At 43.9% G+C, this 25,180-nt stretch overlaps 1 protein-coding gene across 22 annotated transcripts in view; it reads right to left on the bottom strand.

The window, feature by feature from the left end:
• Positions 1–3,254: 3,254 nt before the first annotated feature.
• The window catches only part of SOX6 (SRY-box transcription factor 6), a 666,092-nt gene continuing 644,166 nt past the window's right edge, over positions 3,255–25,180 (bottom strand). For 14 of the 22 annotated variants that reach the window (XM_027768610.1, XM_027768624.1, XM_006142513.3 and 11 more), the window contains 3 exons: positions 22,994–23,227; positions 19,952–20,168; positions 3,255–8,559 (listed from right to left, as the gene is read on the bottom strand). In XM_027768610.1, the coding sequence (XP_027624411.1) occupies positions 8,256–8,559; positions 19,952–20,168; positions 22,994–23,227 (755 nt within the window). In that variant the 3' untranslated portion in view covers positions 3,255–8,255. Of the gene's footprint in view, positions 8,560–19,947; positions 20,169–22,993; positions 23,228–25,180 lie in introns of those variants that run through there. The other 8 variants (XM_014584613.2, XM_014584644.2, XM_014584648.2 and 5 more) reach the window with 4 other exon arrangements.

Below are 25,180 nucleotides of genomic sequence, written 5' to 3'. Positions count from 1 at the left end.
GAAGGGACTTGGGCGGCCCCAGGGCTGGGCCAGCCAGCGCCTCCGGGAAACACTCAGCCTCACCGTGTACGGACTGGGGACGGGACTGCTCTCCCAGTATGAATAGGGATCCATTTAAAACGTTCTCCAAATGAGAAGCTGCTATCACGGTACCCACAGGTTCCCTCACTGCCCCACCAAGCCCCTGGTTCTCACAGGCGTCTACACCGCACATGGAAGCCAGGTTGTGGCCACTCGTAGCTCGTACATTCCTTCCACACACAAGTCGAGCACTTACTGCGCGCCCAGCTCTGCGCTGAGGGCTGGGGGACCCAGGAGCAGGCTTTGCCTCCCGCAGCTCCTCGACTGGCAGAAAAGATGGAACAAATCATCGCACGAGGTCCTTTCAAAGTGCCACGGAGCCCCCAGGAAGAGCTCGAAACCCAAGGCCGCAGGAAGTGGTGATGCTTGGAGTGGGGGTGAAAGGTAAGTGAGAATTTTCCGAAACAGGAGGGGATAGGTTTAGTTGGGGGGGGGGGCTGTAGGAGGAGCAGCGGGGGGAGGTGGAGGGTACACAAGGCCACCTAGGAAAAGGAGGCCGGCTCTGCGGGGGAGGAGGCTGGAATTTTACTTCATCAGCCATGGAAAGCCAGGTGATTTTCGGAGTTTACGAGAGGGAAACATCAGATCTGTTTTGGGAAGACCAACGCAGCGTGAGGAGGGGCTGGGAGTAAGAAACCAAAGGCCTGGGACTAGCTCAGAGAGGTCTGCCCGGGAAGCACCTACGCGGCCAGCTCCGAGCGCTGAGCGAAGGCCCCAGGCACGGGCACCAACCAACGCCCCCTCCCGCTCAGATCCGCTCTGGGCACACGAGGTGGGCTGCATTCCCGCTCTGCAGGCAGGCCTGTGCTCAGTGCCGGCACCTGCCATTTCATTTCACTCTCACACCTGGAGAGGCAGGGGTTCTTGTCCCATTTCACGGAGGAGAAAGCTGGCTCAGAGTTCCTGGGGGAAGATCATGCAGCTGGCAAGTGGCAGAGTGAGGCTGGTAGATCCCAGGGCCCATTGTTCCTCTGGGCTTTGACAAACTGGTCCTGTAGGAAGGAGGTTCATGAAATGCTAGGAGTTCATCATTTCTAGCAACGTACACCAAACTGACAATCTGGGATAAAGACGGCGTCAGAAATTCTAGGCTTTTTGCTCGAGTCTTAGTTTTACATTTTTATTTTTCCCATAGGAAAAGACCAACGGAAGTTGCAGGCCGCCTCCTCTATCTCTCTTTGACACTCTTGTTCCACTCTGCAGGTGTTGGCTACTGATCTCTGCAATCCGCAGGGCAGTGCTGGCTTGGCTGGTTTGGCAAGTCTCCAGGGTGGGCCTGGCATTACCCTACCTCCAGCCCTCAGACCCTGAGCACGATCAATTCACTTCAGAAACACTGGAGCTGGTGTTGCTGGGAGCCCAGTTTCACTCTGGGTGCATCACGGGACCACGAGCAGGGAGCGCCTTCTCTGCAGCAGGAGAGACTGAACCATTGGGCCACCAGCTCCCAGTCACAGCCCAGCAATTTCCACTCTTGGCTCCTGGGCCTATAGACGTCGGTGTCACATGCGAGGCTGGCCCTGGAGATCCACGGGGATGCTGCGACGTACTGAGCTTTCATTTGCCTTCTCACTCTCACGAAGACACCGGCGAGTAGGCAGTGACATTTTCATCTTCTCCTGACAGATGGCCTTGGGTCCTGTTCCTCCCCTCTCAATCCACAAGCATTTCCCGCTGCAGCGGAGGGAGCTCCACAGGGAAAAGGCAGGCAAGTCTCCCAGGCTAAGGGGCCCAGGCTTTCTGAGACCTACTCTGAGCCAGGCAGAAGCAAAGGGTGGTGGAGAGTGGGAGAGCTCTGTGGGCTGGCAGCAAGTGGTGCCAGTCCAGGGCTTGCTGGGCTGGATGGTGGGAAGTTTGCAGGGCATAGACCAGGCCGTACGCAGAGGTCATAAAACAAAATTTATCTTTAATTTGTAAGTGTCAACAGCAGTACAAAAGATGGAGTGATGACAACTAGATTAGGGTAGAGAGGACAGTCTTGAGGTAAATGAGCATAAATAGGCAGTTCTTATAGACACTCCCCTGAGGGGCCGAACCCCATCATGGCATATACATTATCACCCAAAGATGGCATGTTTAACATATCAGGAAAGCACCTTGTGCAAAAAGGAAAAAAAAAGTAGCTAAGGTGCCAACGTACACCAGGATAGATAAAGACAGCGTGTCTTTCAATTTTGTCTTTTCCCTTCATTATGAGGCAGAGGAGGGGAAGACTTTGAGAAGTACCACTGAAAGATTATTCAATGTCGAGTTTTATCTCACGTCAATACTGCACAACAGAATCCAAGAAGTTTGTGTATGCAACAAAGCTAAAAACAATGATTCATTCCTTTAAATTGGAAGATTCTCTTTTTTTCCATTTCTTTAATCCTTAGCAAACTTTTTTTTTTCATTATCAAGAGGAGAGTGTGAGAAAGATGTGATGGCAACCCTTAAAGTCATTTAAAAACTTTACACTGGACTGTACAAGATTTTTTTTTTGATAAACTATTTACATTTTCAGACTTTCAAACATATTCAAAGCAGCAATAGACACTAGTTTTTATGTTTTTTTGTTTTTTTTTTTCTAATTGCCCAAATAGTTACCAGCCATGGGCCAAGTAGGTACCTGCGTTATACATAGAATTTCTACAAAGAAAATCTGCAGTTAAAATTTGCTCAAGGGTGTTTTAAGAGCCCTTAGCTCCTCAAGGGCCACACCCACAGTGTTGCTATGGGAACCAAGCACAGTACCTTGACAACAGAGTTGCAGTTGTCCCAACAGCTCTACACAAACTTTACACTTTGAAACAGCAGCCAGCATGTCAGTCCAGCATGTCAGTGAATTGTGCTGATTAAATTAACATAGAATACAATCTCACAATATACATCACAAACAAATTACAATGTCGGGAAATAAAAAGAGTTACAGTGAGATAAGTTATGAAGTAACAGCTTATAAGCTTGTCTACGGTAATAAAAATTTTACATGGCAAATACGAGAATGAATGAACATAAATGCTAAGCATTCTAATTTGCTACAAGCTGGAGAAGGGTACCAAAAAAAAAAAAAAAAGACTGCACTTTCAAAAAAGCAAAAACACACGTATGACAAAGGAAGACAAACGGAGAATGCACATGAGCAGATCTGCAATGTGCAGCATACGAAACAAGTAAATATTTGCACATTCCCCATACTCCAAGAGCACCAGCACTGAGGCCTGACTTGATGCTTGTGGTTCTTCAGGAATAAGAAAAGACCGAGCAAGATCTCTGTCACTGAGTTGCCTTCAAGCGTTTATATTGCCACGGACACCGATTAGCAGAGTACCTGCACTAAGCGTGCCCTTTCCGTCCCTACCCCACCCACCCCAGCTCTGCCCCAGAGATACTAACATTCCAAAGCTTTGTTCATGGAGATTTGGAAAGCAATCTGTCCCCATTGGAAGAGACGGGATGGGGATGAAGAGGAAATGGGTTTGCATATCGATCTTGTCAATGATATTAGCACAGGAGCGTGCTCGATAGGATGTGGCATCCGAGAGAGAACGTCACCGGAATAACAGATGGAAGTTGTTTATTAAGGAAGAGAACATGCGGGGGCAGAGGACTTCAGGAAATGATGCAAAGGCTTTTGGAAAAGGACAAAGGAGGTCACCCAATATCATTATACTTAGAGAAGTGAACTTAAAAAGTGCCAACGCAGTCTTTAGACAAATGTGTACAAAACCAGGCAAGGCGACAGCGACCATTGTTGTCATTTTCTCATTAAAAAGGAAGACCCAGACATAATTTCAATACATTCCCCTAACTGCACTTCTTGCAGTTGTTGGCACTTGGTACAGAACTTCTCATCTGGTTTCCAAGCACTAAGTGATTCTTGCATTTTTCCCTAATGAGTTGGTAGAGGTTGACTCTTTGCAAAATGAGGAAACTGAGAGCAGCAGCCTCGGCCTGGCGTTTAAGTGACCTGGCTGACTTCCTCTGAGGGTAGACAGGCTTGCTGAACAAGCCCTGCTTTCAGTCAGCTCCTGTACTCCTGGCTCAGGAGGGTGTACTCCAAAGCAGCAGCCTGGCTTCATAAGGAAAAGAAAGCGGCCTTTAATTTCAGCTGTGGAGTGATCACACCCTTTGCAAATAGCCCAGGCTCCCGTGGGACTGATGTTTGGGGGAGGCCAGAATCCATCAGGCACAGGAACCCTGGGAGCCCACACCTGGATTTTAGAACCTAGCTTGAGAGTCCTGGTAGGACGCTGGCAACCCAAATCGAGCCTGGGGACAAAGCTGGAGAGTATCAAATACCCACTGAAGCAAACTGCTCAAAAGGTTGAGTAGGATGTGCGTGAAAACATGAAGCTTTCACACCCTCCTGGAAAAGATGCTGCCTTGCATCTCCAGGACATGGAGAAACTGCCGCTTGGTTGTTCATGGCGCAAGCCACCTTTTCTTTCTCCCTCTTCCTTGTCTCCCTGCTTCCCTCTCCCCCTCAGTCTGCCTTCCTCCCTTCTCCCCATCCTTCCTCTCCTATGTGGGCCATTTTTCTGGAGAGGAATGTCTGCCAGTGGACCTATGCTAAGCGATGAGGAGAACCCTGATCCTCTAAGTACTTGAACATGTAGGAAATAGGGAGCGTAGACACGGAAGTGGCTTAACCTTCTTCAATCCAGCTGGCACGGTGGGACCAGTATCCTTGGCCAACCCCAGAGGCAGCTTTTTGCCTTTGTAATGGCATTCCTACCTCTTGCTATTAAATGGTCACAGAACCACCTTGGAAGATGAATGTGGATTTGCAAAGTAAGTGTCTCTCTCCCGGCCGTACTGGGAATTTAGTATGCTCAACTCATCAGCTTTCTGCAAGAAACCGAGGGCAGAGCCTCCGTCTGTGGACGGTGGTTTCTAAAGTACGCCGGACCCAAGTGAAGGGTGTTGCTGTCTCAGCTACAGGTAGAAGCTGCAGGTAATGACAATTCACTGTCCCCACGAGGTACAGTGACTCGTCAACCTCAAGTCTGGACCAAAATACGTGGATAGAGAGCACGAAGGAAACACATAACTTATATCTTACTAAGGATTCGTGAGCCAAAAATAAATTCTATTTCTATGTTATATTTACACAATTAGAAAAGTCTAACATGAGATGGTAACATCATCCAAACTTTGTCTAAGCCCCACTGAAAATAAGATGAAGTGATCCCTGTGATTGTCATTCTTAATTTCCATGGGTATTTAGAGCCAAACGTGGCTAATAAATAGAAGAAATTGCTTAGCACAGAATTTAGATTCGAATCCAGCATGACTGTGTGAGCCGAAGAGAGACGTGTACAATCAGATCGTTCCTGAAGAGCCTTTCATTCTGAAGAACGTGGCTAGAGTAACTGAGCCCCGGGACCGAGGCAGAGCGGAGCGACAACGAAGTGTTCATACACACATGTATTTTGCATAAATAAATGAAATAACAAGACATAAAAAAAATGACTCAAATCCGGCATCTGTGAGGCGAGCCCACACGAGTCGAAACAAATGACTTTTGTTCCCTGTCGCTTTCCTACAACAGTTTCACATTAGTCAGAAGTGATACAAAATACCATTTCTATCCAGTGCTTATAACACTTACGAAACAACGTCTGTGAGTGTGTGTGTGTGTTTTGTTTTTTTGTTTTTGTTTTTCTTACTACAAGCAAAATCAAGTTTCAGTCCTAAAGAACAGTCCTTTGTTCTCCACCAGCCCAGAATATTATTTTGGCATGATCATAAAAACAGACAAAATTAACCCCCTATGCTAAATGCTTGCCTCTGTGCAAAATTAATTACATACAACACAATGCTAGCCACACAACACTTTACCTAGGCAGCAAAATTAAAAAGGAGTGAGAGAGCCAAAGCGAAAGCCGGAGAGCGAGCGAGAACACGAGAACAAACTGAGGAGGAGATGTCTGTGATCACAGAAATCAGTAAGACATAATAAATACTCATTTATTTTAGAAAAATGATCTCCTCCTCATTGAAAGAAATGTACAAAAACAAAGTTCCAATCCCCAATCAATATTAAGAACAAAACATTCCTATCAGTACCTTAATCAGCTTATTGAGAGCACTCTCAGCTAAGGACAGAGCTGCTGATATTTCGGCCGACCCGTTTATTGCTATTAGGTGTGGCCTTGAGCACTCTTTAAATAAATACAAAGGTACGCTATTTTCTTCCAAGGGACAAAATGGCTCAAGAAATCCGGTGGGGCCGTTCCTATGTCCTGGTGATCAGCTTCCGGGTTGCCCCATGAGATGGACTGTCCCGTTCACTGACTTTCTCCCGTTGAACTACTCTGGGCGAGCACCCCCACCCCCATAGGTAACCAGTCCTGGCTCCGGGAAGGTCAAAATGGCATGGCAGAGCTCCCGTCTTAGGAGATGGGGAACGAACCCTCCCTGCCTCGCAGCCCGGCAGCACATCTCCAAAGGAATCCTTGTGTGACAACCTTGTCCACACATAGGTGTGTCCCATGTGGTGCCGCAGGGACAGGGAGGCAGCAGCGGGACCCATCTATCCCCAGAGGTCACAGTAGGAACATCCCACAGAGGGAATGTACATCACCCCCTTCTTCCCTACGGTTTCCTTTCGTACTCTGGAGGGATCATGCCTTTTTGCCTCTGTCGTTGCTTTGAGGCTGTCATGTGGCTTCTTGCATCCTGGGGACTTTTGCAGAGAATTCCCTGGATGTGCCAACTGGGACAAGGTGACCCACTGTAAAGGTGCCAACCCCTGACAGCATCACTGTAGATGCCTACACAGCCCATGAGCCGTGGGCTTCAGGTTGGGCTGCAGGACTCTCCTGCCAAGCAGTCACCACTGCGGACCCTCGCTGCCCAGTGGAGCTCAGGGGAATGCCACTGCTGCTGATCTGTGTTGGGGGCAATTCTGGCAAAAGACTTGAGGCCGCAGTGAACCTCGGGGGCTGTTTAAGTGTAACAACTATACACCAGTATTCAAACACACAGCCCTGCAGCCAGACAGACACTCCTGTTTAAGAACACTATAGGTATTTAATAGTATCTTGTTTCAGAAATGCTTCCAGATGCTCTGGGGACACAAGATTCACTACGTACATCTTTTGTATCTAGCCGGAGAAGGAGGCGTGAAAAGAGCTGAGAAGTTCTTCGGGGAAGGAGGGTGAAAAACAAGAATTATTAAATTAATGCCATCAACAATTTTTTTTAAAAAATAAATAGTAAGTGGACCCTTGACATTCTGGAATGAATAAATTAGTTAAGAGAAAATGTGATAAGACTGAATGTCAGGGTTAAAGGCAAAGGGACAATGGATGTAGTGAGACGTGGTCTCAGGCAGAGACCACCGTGTCGGTATCTGGTGTGGTGACCGCTCTGGTGTGTGCACGTCATCCCATGTCACACGCGGATGGCACGTCAAGAGGCAAACGCAGTTGGGTACATGCAGTGTGGCAACCTTGCCCATTCCTTACAACATCTTGTCTCCAGATTCCTGAGTACTTTACCATTTTCTGGAAAAAAAAATGTATGGTTTGCTATTTTAAGATGCCGAAGATTGTCTAAGACTTGCAGTGTCTCCTTTAAGACTTTCAAAATATTAAGATTCAAAAGTTATGAAAAAGTTTGGCACATTCAAAGTGGAACTACACACGGGCAAATGGAATTCCGAGGCCTTTCGAGTATGCTCGACATGCAGCTGCACACGCCGTGGACTTGTTCTGTGTCACGATCTGAAATCCTCAGTTGTTTTCTAAAATAATTCAGAATAAAAACACATTCACAACCTGTAGGCCGGCACAGCATACCTGAGTGAGAATGTTTAACCCCATCTAAAACAGTAACTTAAACCTTTATCAACATCCAAAAGGAAAAAAAAAAAAAAAGTAAGACAAAAATATAAGACTTGTAAGACAGCTCTAGGTTGAGATAAGTTTTCAAGTCCTGGTGTCTCATATTTAATATGTCTTCACCTAAATTAAAAAAACAACAACAACAACAATAACAATAACGACAAAAAACTCAAGTTCATGAAAAATCAGGGAAAACTTAATCTGTCTCACACTTTACGAAACAATTAAGACCATTGCTGATGTAATTGTGGAGCCACAAATGCATGCGGGCTCTTTAAGAACTTTTGTTGGGGGGAGGGGGGTGAAATGTCAGAGTACTTTAATTCTGCAAACATAAACTCCTCAGTTGGCACTGACAGCCTCCGGGGCTTCGTTCTCACTGCTATAGTCTGATTTGGGGTCATCTTCATAGTCCTCGTACATTTCCATCTCATCCTCGCCGTTCATCATTTCATTCCCAGCCAGGCTTCCGCCATCTGTCTTCATCCCGTAAGTGCTCTGGATGACCGGGAGGCTGGGCTCGGGGCTGGCCGAGGTGCTAGAGCAGTCAGATGTCATCTGAGGTGACGGTGTGGTCGTTGCCATAGTAATAGCACCAGGATACACAACACCTGTTCCTGTGGTGATTGGAATCTGAGGCTGTTGCCTGTATAGATTCAAAAAAACCAAGGACAAAAAAGACACAATGAGACAACGGTGTTCCCTGGAGGACCCCTGCGAATATTCCTGATGCTGTGGTTGGGGATAACACAAGAGAATGGAGACCTTATTGATGGTTTTGCAACTTAAAGGTAGGGTTCTTTTAATATGGCAAACGTGGCAAAGCTTGGATAACACCTGCATTTGGAATAGATGCGGTAGTTAATTCCACAAAGTTATATGTGAGACTATTTTTATGGAGATCTCCTGAAATGTTCTAAAAATTAGACTAGTGGCACGAAACATGTCCTCATGACACTGCTAAGTGGCTTTGCGTCATGTTCATTTTGTCCTGAGAACCGTAGGGAGGAAGGACCTCGTATATCCCAGAGTGAGACGTAGCGAAGTCGTCATTGGTGCCTGTGCAAATGCCCACTTGTTTCTGTGGCTGGAGGGTTCTTATGGGAGGGCCATCATGGATGTTGTGACTCTGGGGCCCTGGGCTAGAACTGGGGCTAGACATGGAGCCGAGGTTGGAGGAGTCAAGGATAAAGAGCAGCGAGAGCTCTTGAACTTAACTGAATAAGACCCGTGGACTCTTCCTAGATCCCAGGGGGTGCTGAGGCCTAGTTTCACCAGATCATCCCTTCATTATGTTACTCTAGCTCAGGTAAACATACCGGATCCTTTTTGCTTTCTCTGCAGGAAGACATGGCTTCCCTGCCTCTCAATTTCACTTGAGACATAACTGGTGCACAAGAAGGTCTATATAGACCAGCCCCGTGGTGCAGCAGTGACACAGTGCCCCACGATGCTGTCGCGTGGGAAGGTCCCTGGTTTGTACCCCAAGGTCTCTCTGTATACGCTGGGTGCACACGCCCTGCCTAACAAAGGCCAGGGGTGGTTCATAGTGTGAAGACACTGTATGTGGGCCCCCCAATAAACTCTTTCTTTGTCTCTCTCTCTCTCACATGAAAGAAACATAAAAACTTAAAATTAAAATCTACCAGGACCAGCAGATGGTATAGTGGTTATGGTACTGGACTCCCACATGGCTAACCTCAGTTCAAGTCCTGGACTTGGCAAAACTCGTACGAGACCTTCATGGACTTTCATATGGTTCCAGATTCAATTAGCATGGCAGCCCATGAATTAATATTATTTCTTTTTTTCGGATGAAGAAAATAAGGCCTAACTTCAGACCCTGGGTTCAATAACCAGCAGACTCAGGACCTGAACCTAGGTTATCATCTGCCTTGTTTCTCATCACTCTTTTTTTTCAGTATACGAATACACTAAGTTCACTATATTTCGTAAAAATTCCTGACTCCCATTGAGCCTGTCAGCATCCAGGCACCTGATATGATCCAGTTTTTATGATTCTCATGGTGAGTGTTTTTGATTGCCTGAAGGCAGCAGGTAATAGAGGCATCTAACTCTATGTATAGAAGCATCTTACAAAATACTGGCTTTCGTTTCATCACATCAGATTCTACAAACAGTATACTTTTTGTTACCTAAATTTTGGGCTGGATCGACACAAATTAAATTCCATGCTAATTTTCCCAAGGCAGCGACTATTTCATTAAATTTCTTACTGAATTTGGATAACTGCAAAAATAATATTTTTGCTTTAGTCACAATATGAGTGCAGGGTGAAAACGTTTACTGCAATATTAGCCTATTTTACAGATTTTCCAGTTTGGCAAAATAATGTATAAAAATGAACTCTGCAAAACACCACAATCAAATGGTACATTTTCTTTTCCGAAAGAAAATTTTCTTTGCACAAAGAATAGATGGTCATTTCTACAGTATTTTTTAAATCAGAATTTCTGTATTTATAGGTCTATCAAATAAATTCAAATTGAGTTGCTTTCATGTGCTGGTGAGACTATGCTCAGATGCTTTCACCTCATCTTCTTTAATATTCCTAATAAGCCTAAGAGGTAAGTATCGTTTCTCCTTTTTCCAGATGAAGTAACCAGTTCAGAGAGAGTTGCTCAGCTACAGCTGCACCACTGGCACAGCCAGTGGTGAAATCCTTTCTGTAGCACAACTTTTCTACTAGATGACGAGACTGAGCTGAGAAAGACAAAGCCACGCTATTGGAAAATACGTAGCAATCTGGATCACGTCCCCAGTCTCCTAAACTGGGCATCACACAGTTAACAGCACTTGGACATTAAGTTGGTGATGGAAGGCCATTATTTCTTAAAGCCGAATAAACAAATAAGCACACAAAACATCTGTACAACTTACTTTCTGGAGTGAGTACCTAAGACAGTCAAGAGCCCCCAGTCAGTGCTAAAGTCTGCAATGGTGACGGTAAAAACCCAGCGGTTCTCTCTTACCTTGAGGAGGTGAAGATAGCTCTAGTCAGGGTCCTAAATTCACTCAGAACTGTTCAGATTGTATATGAATGCTAGAATGAAAACTTATCCCTGTAAGAGATGATGTTTGCCTCACCAAGGCCTCCTGGGAAGAGGATTATACAGTCTACAGTAAAGAGCTCGGCTCTGACGTCAGGCTAGGGCTGTAATTCCAGCTCTACCCGTTACTGGCTGTGCGATCTCCAGCAGGCTAACCATCATCATGGACATTCCCTCTCATCTAAAACTTGGAATAATCACACATGTATGTAAAGTGCTCCATATACAGAACGGACGCTCAAGTAATTTCTTTTCCTTTTGCCATAGGAAAGTTAGTAGAAACCTTATAGTGAGAAAGAGAGCAAATAAGTTCTGGGTCTTGGAGGGCACAAGGGAAATGACAGGGTGACAGGCTTGCCCGTCCAGAAGTGCTGGCCCACAGAAGCTGTTGGAACCAGCGACAACCACAGACGTTAAAACAAGACTAGTTCACAGCCTGGCTGGGAGAGACGTTCTTCTCTACCACCAGGAGTGCAGAGAAGGGCCTCTGAGATGAGAAGTGTAGTGTCTTTCAAGAAATGATTGAAAAGAAATTAAATCCCCCCCAAAAAACTAACATTTGCTTCTATATAAAACGTTTTTTCTTACCCTAACTCCCTCCTTTCTCCAGTTTTTGAAATCTTTCCATTGCATCCCCGGAAGTCAACCGTTGGTCCTACCGCCTCATGTTTCTGCCTTAACTGACACTTGGTTCTCTCTTCACGACTGCTCTCCAGGCAGCCTCTTGACAGTTGGCTGTTTGCTTTCCACACAACTCATACTAATGGTCTGGAGGTGGGGTGGCTTCCTTCCAAATCTCTCATTGCTTCTTCTAAGCTAGTTCTTATCCCTTTGTTTTAAAAATATTATCTTTAAATCTCATGTCACCCACTAACACCTTTATCTCCCCCCTTTCTGGTCACTGTCCCTTGTTCCCTGAAGATGATAGCCCCAGGATCACTACTGCTCTCTCTCCAGTGTTCCTTGAGCCATAATTCTTTTTGGGGGGAGAGGTTTTTTGCTATAGGGCGCGTGCACTCTCTAGAAAGACAGAGACAGAGAGACAGAAAGCAAGAAATCACCTCCAGGGGGGATGGTCACGCCGCAATCCCTTCTCCTCCATTCTCCTCTCAGGATCTTGGACACACACACACATGCGCCCAGCGTGAGTTTAAGCTGCCAAGTCCAGGACTCGAACAGCAGTCAGCTACGTGGGAGTTCAGTGACATAGACATTATGCTAACTGCTGGTCCCATGCCATAATTCTTGATGGCTTCAGCATCTACAAAAATATCGATCCAACTACTTCCATCTTCGTTTCTTGACCTGCCTGTGATGATCTGTCCCCGGCCCTACCTTAGTTACTGACTCTTTTTTCATATAGCAGATTTTGTCATTTCTAACAGTTTCCTCCCTGGTCTCAACTTTAAACATCATACCCTCTGACTACCATGACTTCTCTATCTAGTTTTCTTCTAGTACCCTACGTTTGATAATTCTCCCAACTCATGGGGACCTATGATTTCTTTCTTTCTTTTTTTTTTTTTTTTTGAGAGGTTTTCTCTATAGGGCGCATGTGCTCGCCAGACAGAGAGAGATGGAGAGACAGAAAGCAAGAAATCATCCCCCAGGGGGGATGGTCACGTCACAATCCCTTTCTCCTCCATTCTCCTCTCGGGATCTTGGGCATGCACGCACACGCGCCCTGCGTGAGTTCTAAGCCACCGGGTCTGGGATGCGAACCGTGGTCGACTACGTGGGAGTCCAGCCACACAGCCATTATGCTAACTGCTGGTTCCTGGGACCTATGATTTCTTGATCTTTCAACCTAATTTCACTGCCTTACTTTCTTTTTCTCTCCCTGTGCCCTCACTTTTCTCCTTACCAAGTTTAAATTCTGTGGTTACTCACTCCCCCATAGATACTCTCCAGTCTCTTGATTAACGATAACTTCATCCTTCTAGTTGCTCAGTTACCAACCCTTGGTGATTATATTTCTTTTAAACCCCATATCCAATCATCAAAAAATCCTATGGGTTCTCCCTTCAGGAATATACAGAATCCATCAACTTCTTACCAACTCTTCTCCTACAAACTGGTCCAAGCCATCATCAACTGTAATCTGGTTTATTTTCAGAGTTTGAAATTCTTTCTCAAGGTTATTGCCTCTTTGAGTGATGTTCAACACATAAGAGACAGTGATCCTTTCAAAACCTAAGTTGAGTCAGAGCACTCTTCTGCTTATGATCCTTCGGTACCTCTCCATCTCACTCAGAGTCAAGTTCAGAATCCTCACCATGGCCGCAAGTCCTTTGACAGTGGGGCTCCCTGTTACCTCTCTGACGTCCAAGCCTCCTCCCACCTACTCATTCTGCTCCTGGATTCTGTGTTCTTGATTAAGCCAGGCACAGTCTTGCCCAAAGATCATCACAGCAGGTGTTTTCTCTGCCTACTTCTTCTCCTAGATATCTTCATAGCTTGTTCACCTTGTCTGACTTTTACCTCCTCACAGAGGCTTCCCTGAGAAATGGCCACTCCATTTATAATAGAATTGCACCACATCTTCTGAAACTCTCTACCTCTTTCCCCACTTCATTCTGTTCCAAGGCACTTATTATTTAACATCTATTTACTGATTGATTAATTGTCTGGCTTCTACCACCAGAATGTGAGCTTCACAAGGACTGGAAATTTCACTGACATAGTTCTCGAGCCTAGATAATGCCTGGGACATAAGTAGGCACTTAATAAGTATCTGTAGAATACACAGAATGAATGATACAACAAATTAATTAACTAGGGAATGAGCAGAAAAATAAATGGGAAACCTGGGTAATCTAGAGTAGAAAAGATATCATAGAACTAGATATATGGCAGAGAAGTTGGTAGAGATAGGATTTGAATATAACTGTCTGTAGATACCTGAATGATTATCCTTCTAAAAAAGGAGATTTATTCTAGGAGAGATCAAAGAAATGGATTAGAACTAACCTACAAAGCAGCAGAAAGGCAGATTATAGCTCAGATAAGAGCAAAGAATTTTCTAGCATTAGGAGATGTTCCATAAAGGAACTCGCTCCATTGGGAAGTGGTGAGCTCTCCAGCCCTGAAGAATCTGAGCAGAACTCAGAGAGGACTCCTACAATGGTTAACTGTTAGAACTTTACACCATCTGAGGCCCCTTCTAAGTTACAGCTAGTTCTAGGGATGTTAAGTCATATGCTAACTATGCTGGTCTTATTATCTTACTAACATTATCACCACAAAAAGAGACAAGAAGTTAAAGAGGCCTGGCTCTCAAAGGCTCCCAGAACATTGTTCTACCCCACCTATCTTACATTTCTTTACTGCCAGGGAAAATCCTAGACTTGCCTCCTTCTTCATTATTAAATACTTCCACATTTTCTCCTACGTTGATGCTTTCCCTCACGCTAAGCCAGGAATCTGCTTACCATGAGCCTATGTACCCAAACCTCAAGGCCCTTTCTCAAGGATGCCCTGTGGTCACCCCTAACGCACAGTGATCACTTTTCTCTGAGCTTTGCTTCCTCTTATCTATAAAATCAAGATTAGTATTTTATTATATGTTATATGCAGTACTAGGCTCTGTAGTCCATGGATACGTGTGTATAACAAACTATTACATGCTAATCTATTCATCTATGTCTCTGGCTTCACCAACTATAACATTTTCTGAAAGCTCATATGGAAGGAAATAATGCCTCACGTACTAGTACATTTAGTACAGAGCCGGCTACATAGCTTGTTTCAAACAGGCCCTTACCAATTGACTGACTAATCAATGAACAAAATAAAAAAATCCAGCCAGCACGCTCAAGCTCTATCAGAAATCACTTTCCTAAAAAGCATTTTTCCTTCCTTTACAGATCAATTTCAAAGTCAAAATTCAAGCGCTGCAGATTTCACAAACAGGAATAGCTGGCAGGTATTGGGCTTTACAAATAATGAATGTGCACATCAAAACAAAAGTTGTAGATGTTTATAAAAGTGTATACATGCAGCTGATATAAACAGACATGGTTAAGAACCTTCCCTCTCCACTCAAGGGAGGAGTATGAGCTAGCCCTGAGAGAGCCCAGACTGATATACGGTTTCCAATTCACACAAGTATTTTTGGCATGTAACCCAGCTTTGCCAGTTGTAAAGGAGCTACTTATTCACGTTGGCAAAGCCCCACTGTCTGCTGTCCCTTCAGACCCTTACGAAATCTATAAATAAAGGCAACCAAGTTTGTTTCATTAGGAGGTAAGCCTATACATAACACATCTCTGTATCCATATTGTAGGAAGGAATGGGAATGATCACCTTTTTTATATTACTTCCCGGAGGTTCTTTACAGGAGGACAATTCTACAGACAGCACGGCTAGTCTATGCTAATTCAATTATACTTATAAGAATCCTACAGATCTGATATAACCTCCTTAGGATTAAGATCAAAATGACAAATATTAAAATATTTACAGCATATGACATTAGAAAATACTTTAAAAAATATAATATAAATTAGATACTTGGCACATAGCATTATTTTTCTAGAATAATATTTGCTCTCATTTAGGGCTTACCATGTGCCAGACCCTGTTCTAAGCACTTTATGTATGTGTTAAGTTATTCAGTCTTCATAAGGGTCTATGTTTTGGGTATTATTGTCATCTTCATTGTACATATGAAGAAACTGAAGTACAAAGAACTTAAGTAAGTTTCCCAAAGGCACGTAGAGAGTTCAGAGGAATAAAGACAGCTATGTATTCGTTAGTCCCTACAGCTCAGAAGAAGCAGATCTAATATTTGAGCCAGAATATTCTGTCTCAAAAGCTAATACTTTAAACCACTACACTAGACAGCCTCTAAACAATTTGTAGGCTCTAATTGAGAGGTATGAGTAATGGTAAAAAAGACATATGTTTCACATTCACAAAAGCCTGGTTTACATCTCAGCTCTGCCATCTACTAGCTGTGTGGCCTTGGGCAAATTATTTAACATCTCTGAGCACTGTGCTTTCAACCCTGCAGTGAGGATAAAAATTGCCTCTCTTGTAAATTTGTTGTACTGATAATAATCTATATAATTTATTCAGCACTGTATACGGTGTGCACTAAATATTCAATAATCTACCATTATCAGTGCTTAAAAAGTAGGCTCAGATATACTGCTACTTAGTGCACAGGGAAGTAACTGAATAACTTCCAAATAAGTGGAAGTACATTTCATTATAGCTTTGGGGAAGAGATATCATTGTAGCTATATGTATCCTAATTAATAGTCCTTCCACCTACACTGCACTCTTATCAGAATTATTATAAAATTCGAATAATCTACCAATTGAAGGGGTTAAACCCAAGGTATAAGCTAACCTTATTCATTTCATATTATTGAAAAATTCGTTTAATAACAGCTAAGTAAAAAAAAAAATGAACTCATCAGCTACAGTTGCATAGTCAGTAAAATGCATTAAAATGTTGAGCAATGCATGCATTTTTATTGGCTTGAAAGTTACGCATGTCTTCTTAAAATCAGCTATAAAAATTGATCTCATCCCCATTCCATCAAGAAGTCAATAGTAATATTTGAGTATTTTGTTTGTTTTTCTCCCTACTCCTCTTGTAATAACCTCACGTCTAATGAAGATCAATTTCCAAAGACGAACTTCAGGGAGTTGATAATCTATCAACGACAACTACTTAAAAGAGGATACAAATCCTTAAGTGGAAATAGTGTCTGGCTTTATGCAGGGAATATTACCAAAGTTGGGCAGACGAGACTGCTCAGCATTGAAAATTTTAAAGAGTAAGACGTTCTGGTCATTGGCTGCACTTCTGTAGCTCCGTTTCACAGTCTAAAATGGTTCTTCCATAAAGGCCTTTCCTTCACTGCCAGGAATAGAATCACTGGTCTCTAAACTTCAAAGTGCCTTTTATGCGCCACGTATCACAACAAAGACCTCATTTTCTCCAGGTTCTAAGAGCTCTTGTTCGAATGGCACTACCATATTCAGGACCATGCCAAACAGGGCTATGAGGTGTAGCTTCAGGCCGCATCGTGAGGACGGCTCCTCAGTCCCTTGGTGTGGCAGAGGCCAACCGGGACTGGGAATGTGGCTACTGCTCCCCTTTCAGCAGCTGCAGGACTGCTCCACACTCCATTTTTGTAACTTATTTAGAAGATGATGTGAGTTGTATACCTAAAATGCCTAGAACTCAATAGATGTTTCATAAGTGGTAGATGTTAAGGGTTTATTTTTTATTTTTAAATTTTTACATGAAAATACATTTTCTGATATTTTAATTCAGATTCTTTTCTTTAATTGCTAGAGGGCACATGCACTGGCCAGAGAGAGGGGAAAGAGAGAGAACACATCCCCTTCCACGGGATGTGACCATGCCACAATACTTTTTTTTCCATCTTTCCATCCTGTCAAGAATTTTGGGCATGCATGCACATGCACAGGGCATGCTTTTCAATCTGCCAGGACTTGGATTTGAACCAAGTCACCACATGAGGCCAGTTACCTGTATGTACAGGGCTTAACCACTGTGCTAAAGGGCTGGCCTCGAACCTGCTCTAATGTACCCTTTCACAAAGGGAAATAAATATTACTAAACTCAGATTTTCAAATAGATATCAGGGAATTAAAAGAGTATCTTTTTTTTTGGGGGGGGGAGAAGGTTTTTGCTATAGGGCGCGTGCGCTCACCAGAAAGAGACAGAGAGATAGAAAGTGAGAAATCACCCCCCCAGGGGGGATAGTGACGCCGCAATCCCTTCTCCTCCATTCTCCTCTTGGGATCTTGGGCACGCACGCACATGCACCTGGCATGAGTTTAAGTAATTAGGTCTGGGACTTGAACCATGGTCGACTACATGGGAGTTCAGCGACATAGCCATTATGCTAATTGCTGGTCCCAAAACAGTATCTTTAATAGCTTTCCAGACTGTGATGAAAGAGACCCACTATGTATCACTAAACACAGTGTGTATGACTAGGAAGAAAGGCAGGAATCACAAAAGATACCACATTTAAAATTCTGAATCTTTATGTACAACCTCAGAGATACACTGACAGGATTAAAAGAAGACACTCATCACACAGTATTTTATTCTCTATTACTGAAGTCTACTGTGAAATGGCATTTTTCATAAATCCTTTCATTATTACGTGACTAGCCCAAAAAGAGTGCATTGTACTTTTTGGTGTTAATAGCATTATTTTTAAAAGTTCAAACATTTACAACACAGAGCAATTTAATAAGCCTTTTTGGCATGTTTTCATTTATTACTTTACAGAGATCTTCTAGTAATAACTTGGGGTAAGTCTCTCTACCTGTAAAAGGTTTTGCCAGAGTATGAAGGAATTCCCTTATTATCGAGAGTAATATAAAATATGGTTCTACTGTGATAGTAAACACATATCAAATAGTAATGAGAGTTCTAAAGTCCACCTTTATTGGTACTGCACTAAGCACTCGCCTGAGAGAGAGACAGAGACAAAGAGGGAAAGTGAGAAATCACCCATCTTAAGGGATGGCCATGCCCCAATCCCTTCTTCTCCGACCTCATCTTGGGATTTCAGGCATGCATGCACATACGCCCGGTGTGGCTTTCAAGCTACCAGGTCTGGCACTAGAACCGCAATTGGCCATGTGGGAGTCCAGCACCTTAACTACCATGCCTTCTGCTGGCCCCTATAGAAAGTACTTTTAAGAGTAATGACTCATCGAATCCCCTCACCTATCAAGATAGGTATTTTGTTTCATTTCCCACAGGAGAAGTGACATCATTTGCCAGAACAGGAAGCATGGTCAGTGTTTGGAACCCGGAAGTCTACCTCTCAAGCCCACCCTTCAACCCAGACCACCCCCAGGGCACTGTTCAGAGTCATGACCCAGTCTACATTTACTGACTTTTTTCTCATTTTTATTCTTAGTATTTACTGTTCTAATATCATATGCTTTTCAACACATGTTGCTAAAACCAACTTTCTGTTCCACGGGGTTACATTTGGAGTGTCCTTAAAAATAAATAGCTCTTTCTTTCTCCTTCAAGGTGTCATATTTTCCACCTTTCAGTGAAACTCAGTTCCCTGGCAAGACACATCTCCTTCAAGTTAACAGTGGCTGCGGCTTCCTTTTCACTCGGTCCACTTCCCTATCTCCATTCCAAGTGTCTCCCCACTCTGGTTTCAGCTGCTTCAGGTCGGGGCCCCCAGAGTGGGCCCTTGGCTTCCCCGCCCGCCCCCCGTGCTTCTAGGCCTGAGTGTGCTGGAATCCGCAGGCATCTGCCGCTCCACTTATCCTGACTACTGTGGTTATGAGGAGCCTCTTTTGAATGCAGACAGCTAGTCAGCCAAGTAGAAATTTATACCAGAAATCTATTACCTAATTTTTAAACAAAATGACATGAAATCAGACTTGAAGATATCAAAAACATGTCTAGTTTCTGATTTAAGCAAGAAAATCCACATTGTTACTGCTCCCACCACAGAATAATTTACTGCAACAGGAGTTCTGGCTCTTATGCCAAAAATGAGGTCCTCTAACCAATGTCAAGGCCAATTATCTTGTGGTAGATCCCACAACAAAAGCGGACTATTGTGATTAGAGTCAGAGGCACCACCCAGAGAAGCTGGAAAGCATCTGAGGATTTCTTTTGGGTAGTTTTTATGTTCTGTCCCTGTGTGACTGTTTAAATAAACTTGCAGAAACTGTGTGTGGGCACTGAGCATCTTCGATTGGCTTGGGAGTCAATTAGAGAGGTGATCAACGGAGTGCACTGCATTTTGGGTTGAGCAGGAGCCATGTTTCAAGGCTGTGCACGTGGGATACAGCGCACATGACCGTGGCCAAGCCTCGTCAGGAGGTCACAACCGCCTGCCTTCCCTGAATTCCTTTTAAACACACTGTTCGTAGCCATCCTGCAATTTCTTCCCAGGAGAGAAAAGCCCGGTGGCTAAACTCAAGAATACTTACCCCACAGTAAAGAACTGCCTCATCTCTTGTCTCCGAGACCTCATCAGTTGCTTATACTCCCCGATCCGGAGCTTTTTGCCGTCGACAATGCAGGTGCGTTTGGGTCGGGGTTTGTATTTATAGTTTGGGTACTTCTCTAAGTGGATCTTGCTTAGTCGGGCCTGCTCTTCATAATAAGGTTGCTTCTCCTGGTTGGACATGGATTTCCAGCGAGATCCTAGACATGAAAATAGCCTTAAGTACCCAAGTGGTCAAGGCAACATACTCTGGGCAAATACCTCCAGAACTACCTTCCCAGCACTTCACTCACCCCTGTGCTCAGGGTCGTTCCTGTTACCCACGTAAGCCTCCCACACAGTCTTCTAGACCATCGAGCAAAGAACAGTTTCTGTACGTGACACATTGGTTGTATCATTTCTCTCAATAACTTAAGGCTGATGTGACTAGACTGTTTTAACATATTATCTTTGTTGCTTAAACATCATCCTACACCAAGGTCTTCCTCATCCATTTGCCAATCTCTCTCAAGAGGGTTAAAGGCCCCACTTCCCAAGTACCCTTTTGTGTATGACAGGATCCTAGGAAAAGCTTTGTTGGTCCTGAAATTCAAACATCTCCTACACTCCACCTAACTCCAGAGAAGCTGTCCTTTGATAAGATGTCAACAGATGTTGCCGTCCTTCCGTATATGAAAATCTACTGTGCACACTATCTCCCCTGGCCTAGAGTAATTACGAAACCTAAACTCTAGCTAAGAAGTTATAGTTTTAGCACCGGAAGGTACAGTCGGAATTATATATACCATTTTCAAGTACTATAAACGTTCATTCAAAGCCATACCAATAAAAGTACAAAAATTTTTAATACGGTTTATACAGGAAGAAGAAAGTGCATTCACTTCTCTAATATTGTTTATAAAGAATTATCTAAACACTTGACGAAAAGGGATGTGTTTTTTTACATATATCAAATTGCATTTTTGTGTCTTGCTGGTGAATGAAGCGGTAACAGCTGTGCAGACTGGATGTGAGCTATTCTTCGGTGGAGATTTCTCACACACAAATGGAAACGCTGTGCACATGCTCCCCGCAGCCAGCAGTAGCCTGGTCTGCCTTAACAGCACCTCTGTCCCTGCTCTCTCCTGAGTGTTGTGTAGAAGCTGTGTAGAAAGTCTATGCGGATAGACTTCTTTATGTTCTGCTGGCTCCCAGCAGCTTAAAGCCGCAGTTCACGGAGGATTCTTGGTACCTAGAAGTGGTTGTGCCTAGAAGTTTACATATTAATAAATATACTTACTATATTCCTAATCGTTTTTTTCACAGAATGTACACCAATCATATAGATTCCACACAGATGCCAAAATGGATCTGTGTCCTGAAAGCTTACTCATATTGCTGCTAAAATAACAGAAAAAATACGAAAAGTTCAAATTGAGTATCTAATTGTAAGGCCAGAAAAGCACTTAGTTTTTGAGACTGGTTTTTAATCGGAAAAACAGATAATATATACAGTAGGAACATTTTGATTTGAAGGGTATTTAAATTCAAAAGAACAACATCCTGGTTCATATCTTTGAAACTTTCAAAATAAAAGCCCACTTAATTATAACGACAGAATTCATCTCGACGGCCTGCTGGTGGCATGGTGGTCAAAGCAGCTGGGTCCTACATGGCCGACTACATGGTTCAAGACCTGAACCTGGAGGCTTGGAAAACAAGCCAGGTGTGTGTGCCTGCATGCCCCAAATCCCTCACAGAGGGTGAAATGAAGAGGAGACTGTGGAGTGACAATTCCCCAAGAGGGGATGCTTCCTCTCTTTCTTTCTCTTTCTCTCTATGTCTCTGTCTCTCTCTAACAAGCATATGGTCCTCTAGCAAGTTAAAAAAAAAAGTCATCTTGAAATTCAAAAGTCAAAAGAGAGAGAGGAAAAAAAAGAAACTTGCATTTTAACACTTCACTGGTATTTGATCTCATGTATGTTTTAAATTTTCTTAGAGGTCACTGCCTCAAGAAATCTCAGAATCAAGTTAAATTATTTATACAGTGACAAAACATGTGTATTTGTGTATGTCCAGATCACTGATATTTACTCAGGTTAAATATTTATTGCCTTTGAACAAAACATTTAAAAAATTAAAACCACAGTTTAAGTCTCTAATGTTTTTCAGCTTCTTAAACAGCTCCCTCTGAGATTTTGTCACATCATGACAGCTTAAATAGAACAGTGCCTTCTGTGTTTTTGCTTTTTAAAGAGGAAACATGTTGACTGTAATGCTGCATGTTGAATAAAATATGTTCAATATGTTGAGCACAATAATTCCACACTGTATAATCTGCACAAGGCAAGCTTTACACTAATGCGACAAGGCTGGAGTATAATCCTGAGAAACGGGAGGATCACGCGGCACTCCACCACAAACCAGGCCTCTGCCCTGCGGTCTGTGTGTTCAACTTACTGCTATGAAATTTGAACTAGTCAGATCTTATTAAAGTAAATGTGACTTTATTTTACAGGTTTTAAAGTTATTATTAGAGGCACTGTTCTGTACTCCATGAATTTCACACCATTTTTGGGTTCAGCCCTAGTCCTCGATGAATTCCTTCAGGGGATACGTGTGCCCAAGAACCAAAGCAGAGAGCAGCAGGGCCTGGGAGTGTCCCGAGGCTTCCCAGCAACTTAGAAATGAAGAAGACTGAATAATAAAAGGAGAAAAAGATTGTCTCCTGACTCCTATTTAGCAGTGACCTCTCAAGAGTCGCTATATTCAGGGTATTAGCATACACTATATACAGTTTTGTCTCTAAAACAGGATTTTAGCCAGTCCAGTCCTGGCACCTGGTGGATGCAACAACCCCTACACCTCAATGGCACGTTGCGAGTTGGGGAGGCAGCGATGATTCAGGAGGCTCCGGAAGCCCCAGCTGCTTCTTCTGACTTCCGCCAGCCATGGGTCCCCTGAGAAGCCTCGCTATGTCCCTGCGTGCTGCTCCCCTGCCATGGCTGGGGCAGAAGATCAGCATCAGCACACCGCGCTCACTCACCCAAGATTTTGCTAATGTTGGAGTTATGCATGTCGGGGAAGGCCTGAAGGATTTTCCTCCTCTCATCCTTCGCCCAGACCATGAATGCATTCATTGGTCGCTTGATGTGTGGCTCACTACTGGCGCGGCCGCGGGCGTCCCTGTAGACTCGTGCTTCGGCCACAGTGGCACCTCCTGTTGGCCAACAATAATACTGCTGTAGTTTAGCTGCAGAGCCATTCACTGCTTTACTTCCTGTAACGTCGGGGCAGGAAGAACAAGACGGTGCAAAGCATTATTACGTGGGTGAGGTAACGCGCTTGCCACCTGGTCTGCTGTCTCCCTAGGCCCTTCCCTGCTCTTCTTTCCTGTGCGACCTCGTGAAGTGGGAAACAGTTTCACACGACAATTGTAAGGCCCCTCTGAAGTAGCCCTCAAAGACACTGGGCAGTGGGGATTCTGCATGCTTCTGTTCGCCTCCTGCACTTCCGACTGGCAATTCTAGCTGATGATACAGCAATGATTGGCGTCGTTTTATGGCAAACTTTCCTGCTGGGATTCCTTCCCTCAAAAGGGGGCTTTTACCTGTCAGGTAAGCCTGACTTGCCAAAAACTCACAGCCACCACAAATACTATGTTTCCCTCAAAAATAATTCCCTTTCACAACATTGTGCCTTGGCTTGTGCTCTCCTGACTGCCTGAAGACCTTACTCCTGCTGCCTCATGCTAAATCCCACTCACCCTTCAATTCTATTCAGACATTCACAAGTTTCATAAGTGAATTAATTAACTCGATGTAACGTATTCATTGAGCAATTACTGTGGGCTAGGCTGTGCCAGGGATACAAAGGTGGATAAAGCAGTCTCTGCTCTTGAGGAGCTCACAGTTCAGAGGGAAAACAGACAATTAAAACCAAGGGTTGGGGGGCCAGCAGGTGGTGTGGTGGTGAAGGCACTGGACCCCCACATGGCCAGCTGCAGTTCGAGTCCTGGACCTGGCAGCTTTGAAAGTCACACCAGGCATGTGTGCACATGTGCCTCAAATCTAGGAAAAGAACAGAGGATAAGGGGTTGCACTGTGGCCATCCTCCCTGAGGAGTGATTTCTCGCTTTCCTTCTCTGTCTCTCTCTGCTGAATGTGTGTGCCATGTGGCAAAAACCTAAAACAAACAAACAAAAGGGTGTGGTCAATGCTACTAGGTGGAAGTCCATCAGGGACCAAGACGGCCCCAGATACTTCTCAGGAGATATGTCTAAGCTGCATCTAGAAGGCCGAACCGGATTCAGCAGGGGAAGGAAAGGAGAAGGTGGAGGGGAGGGTAATTCAGACGAAAAGAGCAGCATTCACAATGGTGCTCCCAGGTTCTAGTCATTCCTCTTGCTTTCCTGCTATGCACCACAAAGTACTTTTTTAAATAGATTTTATTGTGTATATTTAAGGTCTGCAACATGATGTTATGGGATATATACAGCTGCATGGATGCTGCTCTGCTCCCAGAGGATCTATTATTTATATGACTATTTCCCTCCCATCTTTCCACTCCAGCCCCAGGAACACGTGACCTGTAAAGCCAGCAATTGTGTTGTGCTCATTTTTGTATCCCAGGATTTCCCACATAATAGATATTCAATAAACATCAAGACGAAGATTGGTTTTAAGTTAGATGCGAAAGTAGAAGATGAACAAGGTATTCATCTCAAAGGTCTTGCCATATTTTTCCTTTTTTAAGGGTAGCTCGTTAACACTTCCTTGTGAAACTATTAGGTTGTCAGGAAAGTTATGACATATTTATCTATGTTTTTCTGTGCAAAAATGTGTCATGACTCTCCCAACAACCCAAAATATTGAAATCCTTGAAGTTTTACAGTTTCCGAAGAGCTGGGTCTAGTAACATACTAGACTAAAAGCTCCTTGAGGCTCACCGCTGCATTCTGAGGATCCAATGAAATACCTGCCACATAGAATTTCAGGTAGTAACATGTGGTTATGTTAATGAATTTCGGAATGAGTGAATGAAGCTCTTGCTTGTTTCCAAGCATCCTAAAACACTGCTGATGAATACACTGTGATGTGGCGATTGTGAAGGCACTGGACCCCCACATGGCCAGCTGCAGTTCGAGTCCTGGACCTGGCAGCTTTGAAAGTCACACCAGGCATGTGTGCACATGTGCCTCAAATCTAGGAAAAGAACAGAGGATAAGGGGTTG

The sequence above is a fragment of the Tupaia chinensis genome, unplaced genomic scaffold, assembly GCF_000334495.1.
Source record: "Tupaia chinensis unplaced genomic scaffold, TupChi_1.0 Scaffold000077_1, whole genome shotgun sequence".
Lineage (NCBI taxonomy): Eukaryota > Metazoa > Chordata > Mammalia > Scandentia > Tupaiidae > Tupaia > Tupaia belangeri.
The sequence above is the reverse complement of the archived record's forward strand: the minus strand, read 5'-3'. Positions and strand labels throughout refer to the sequence as shown.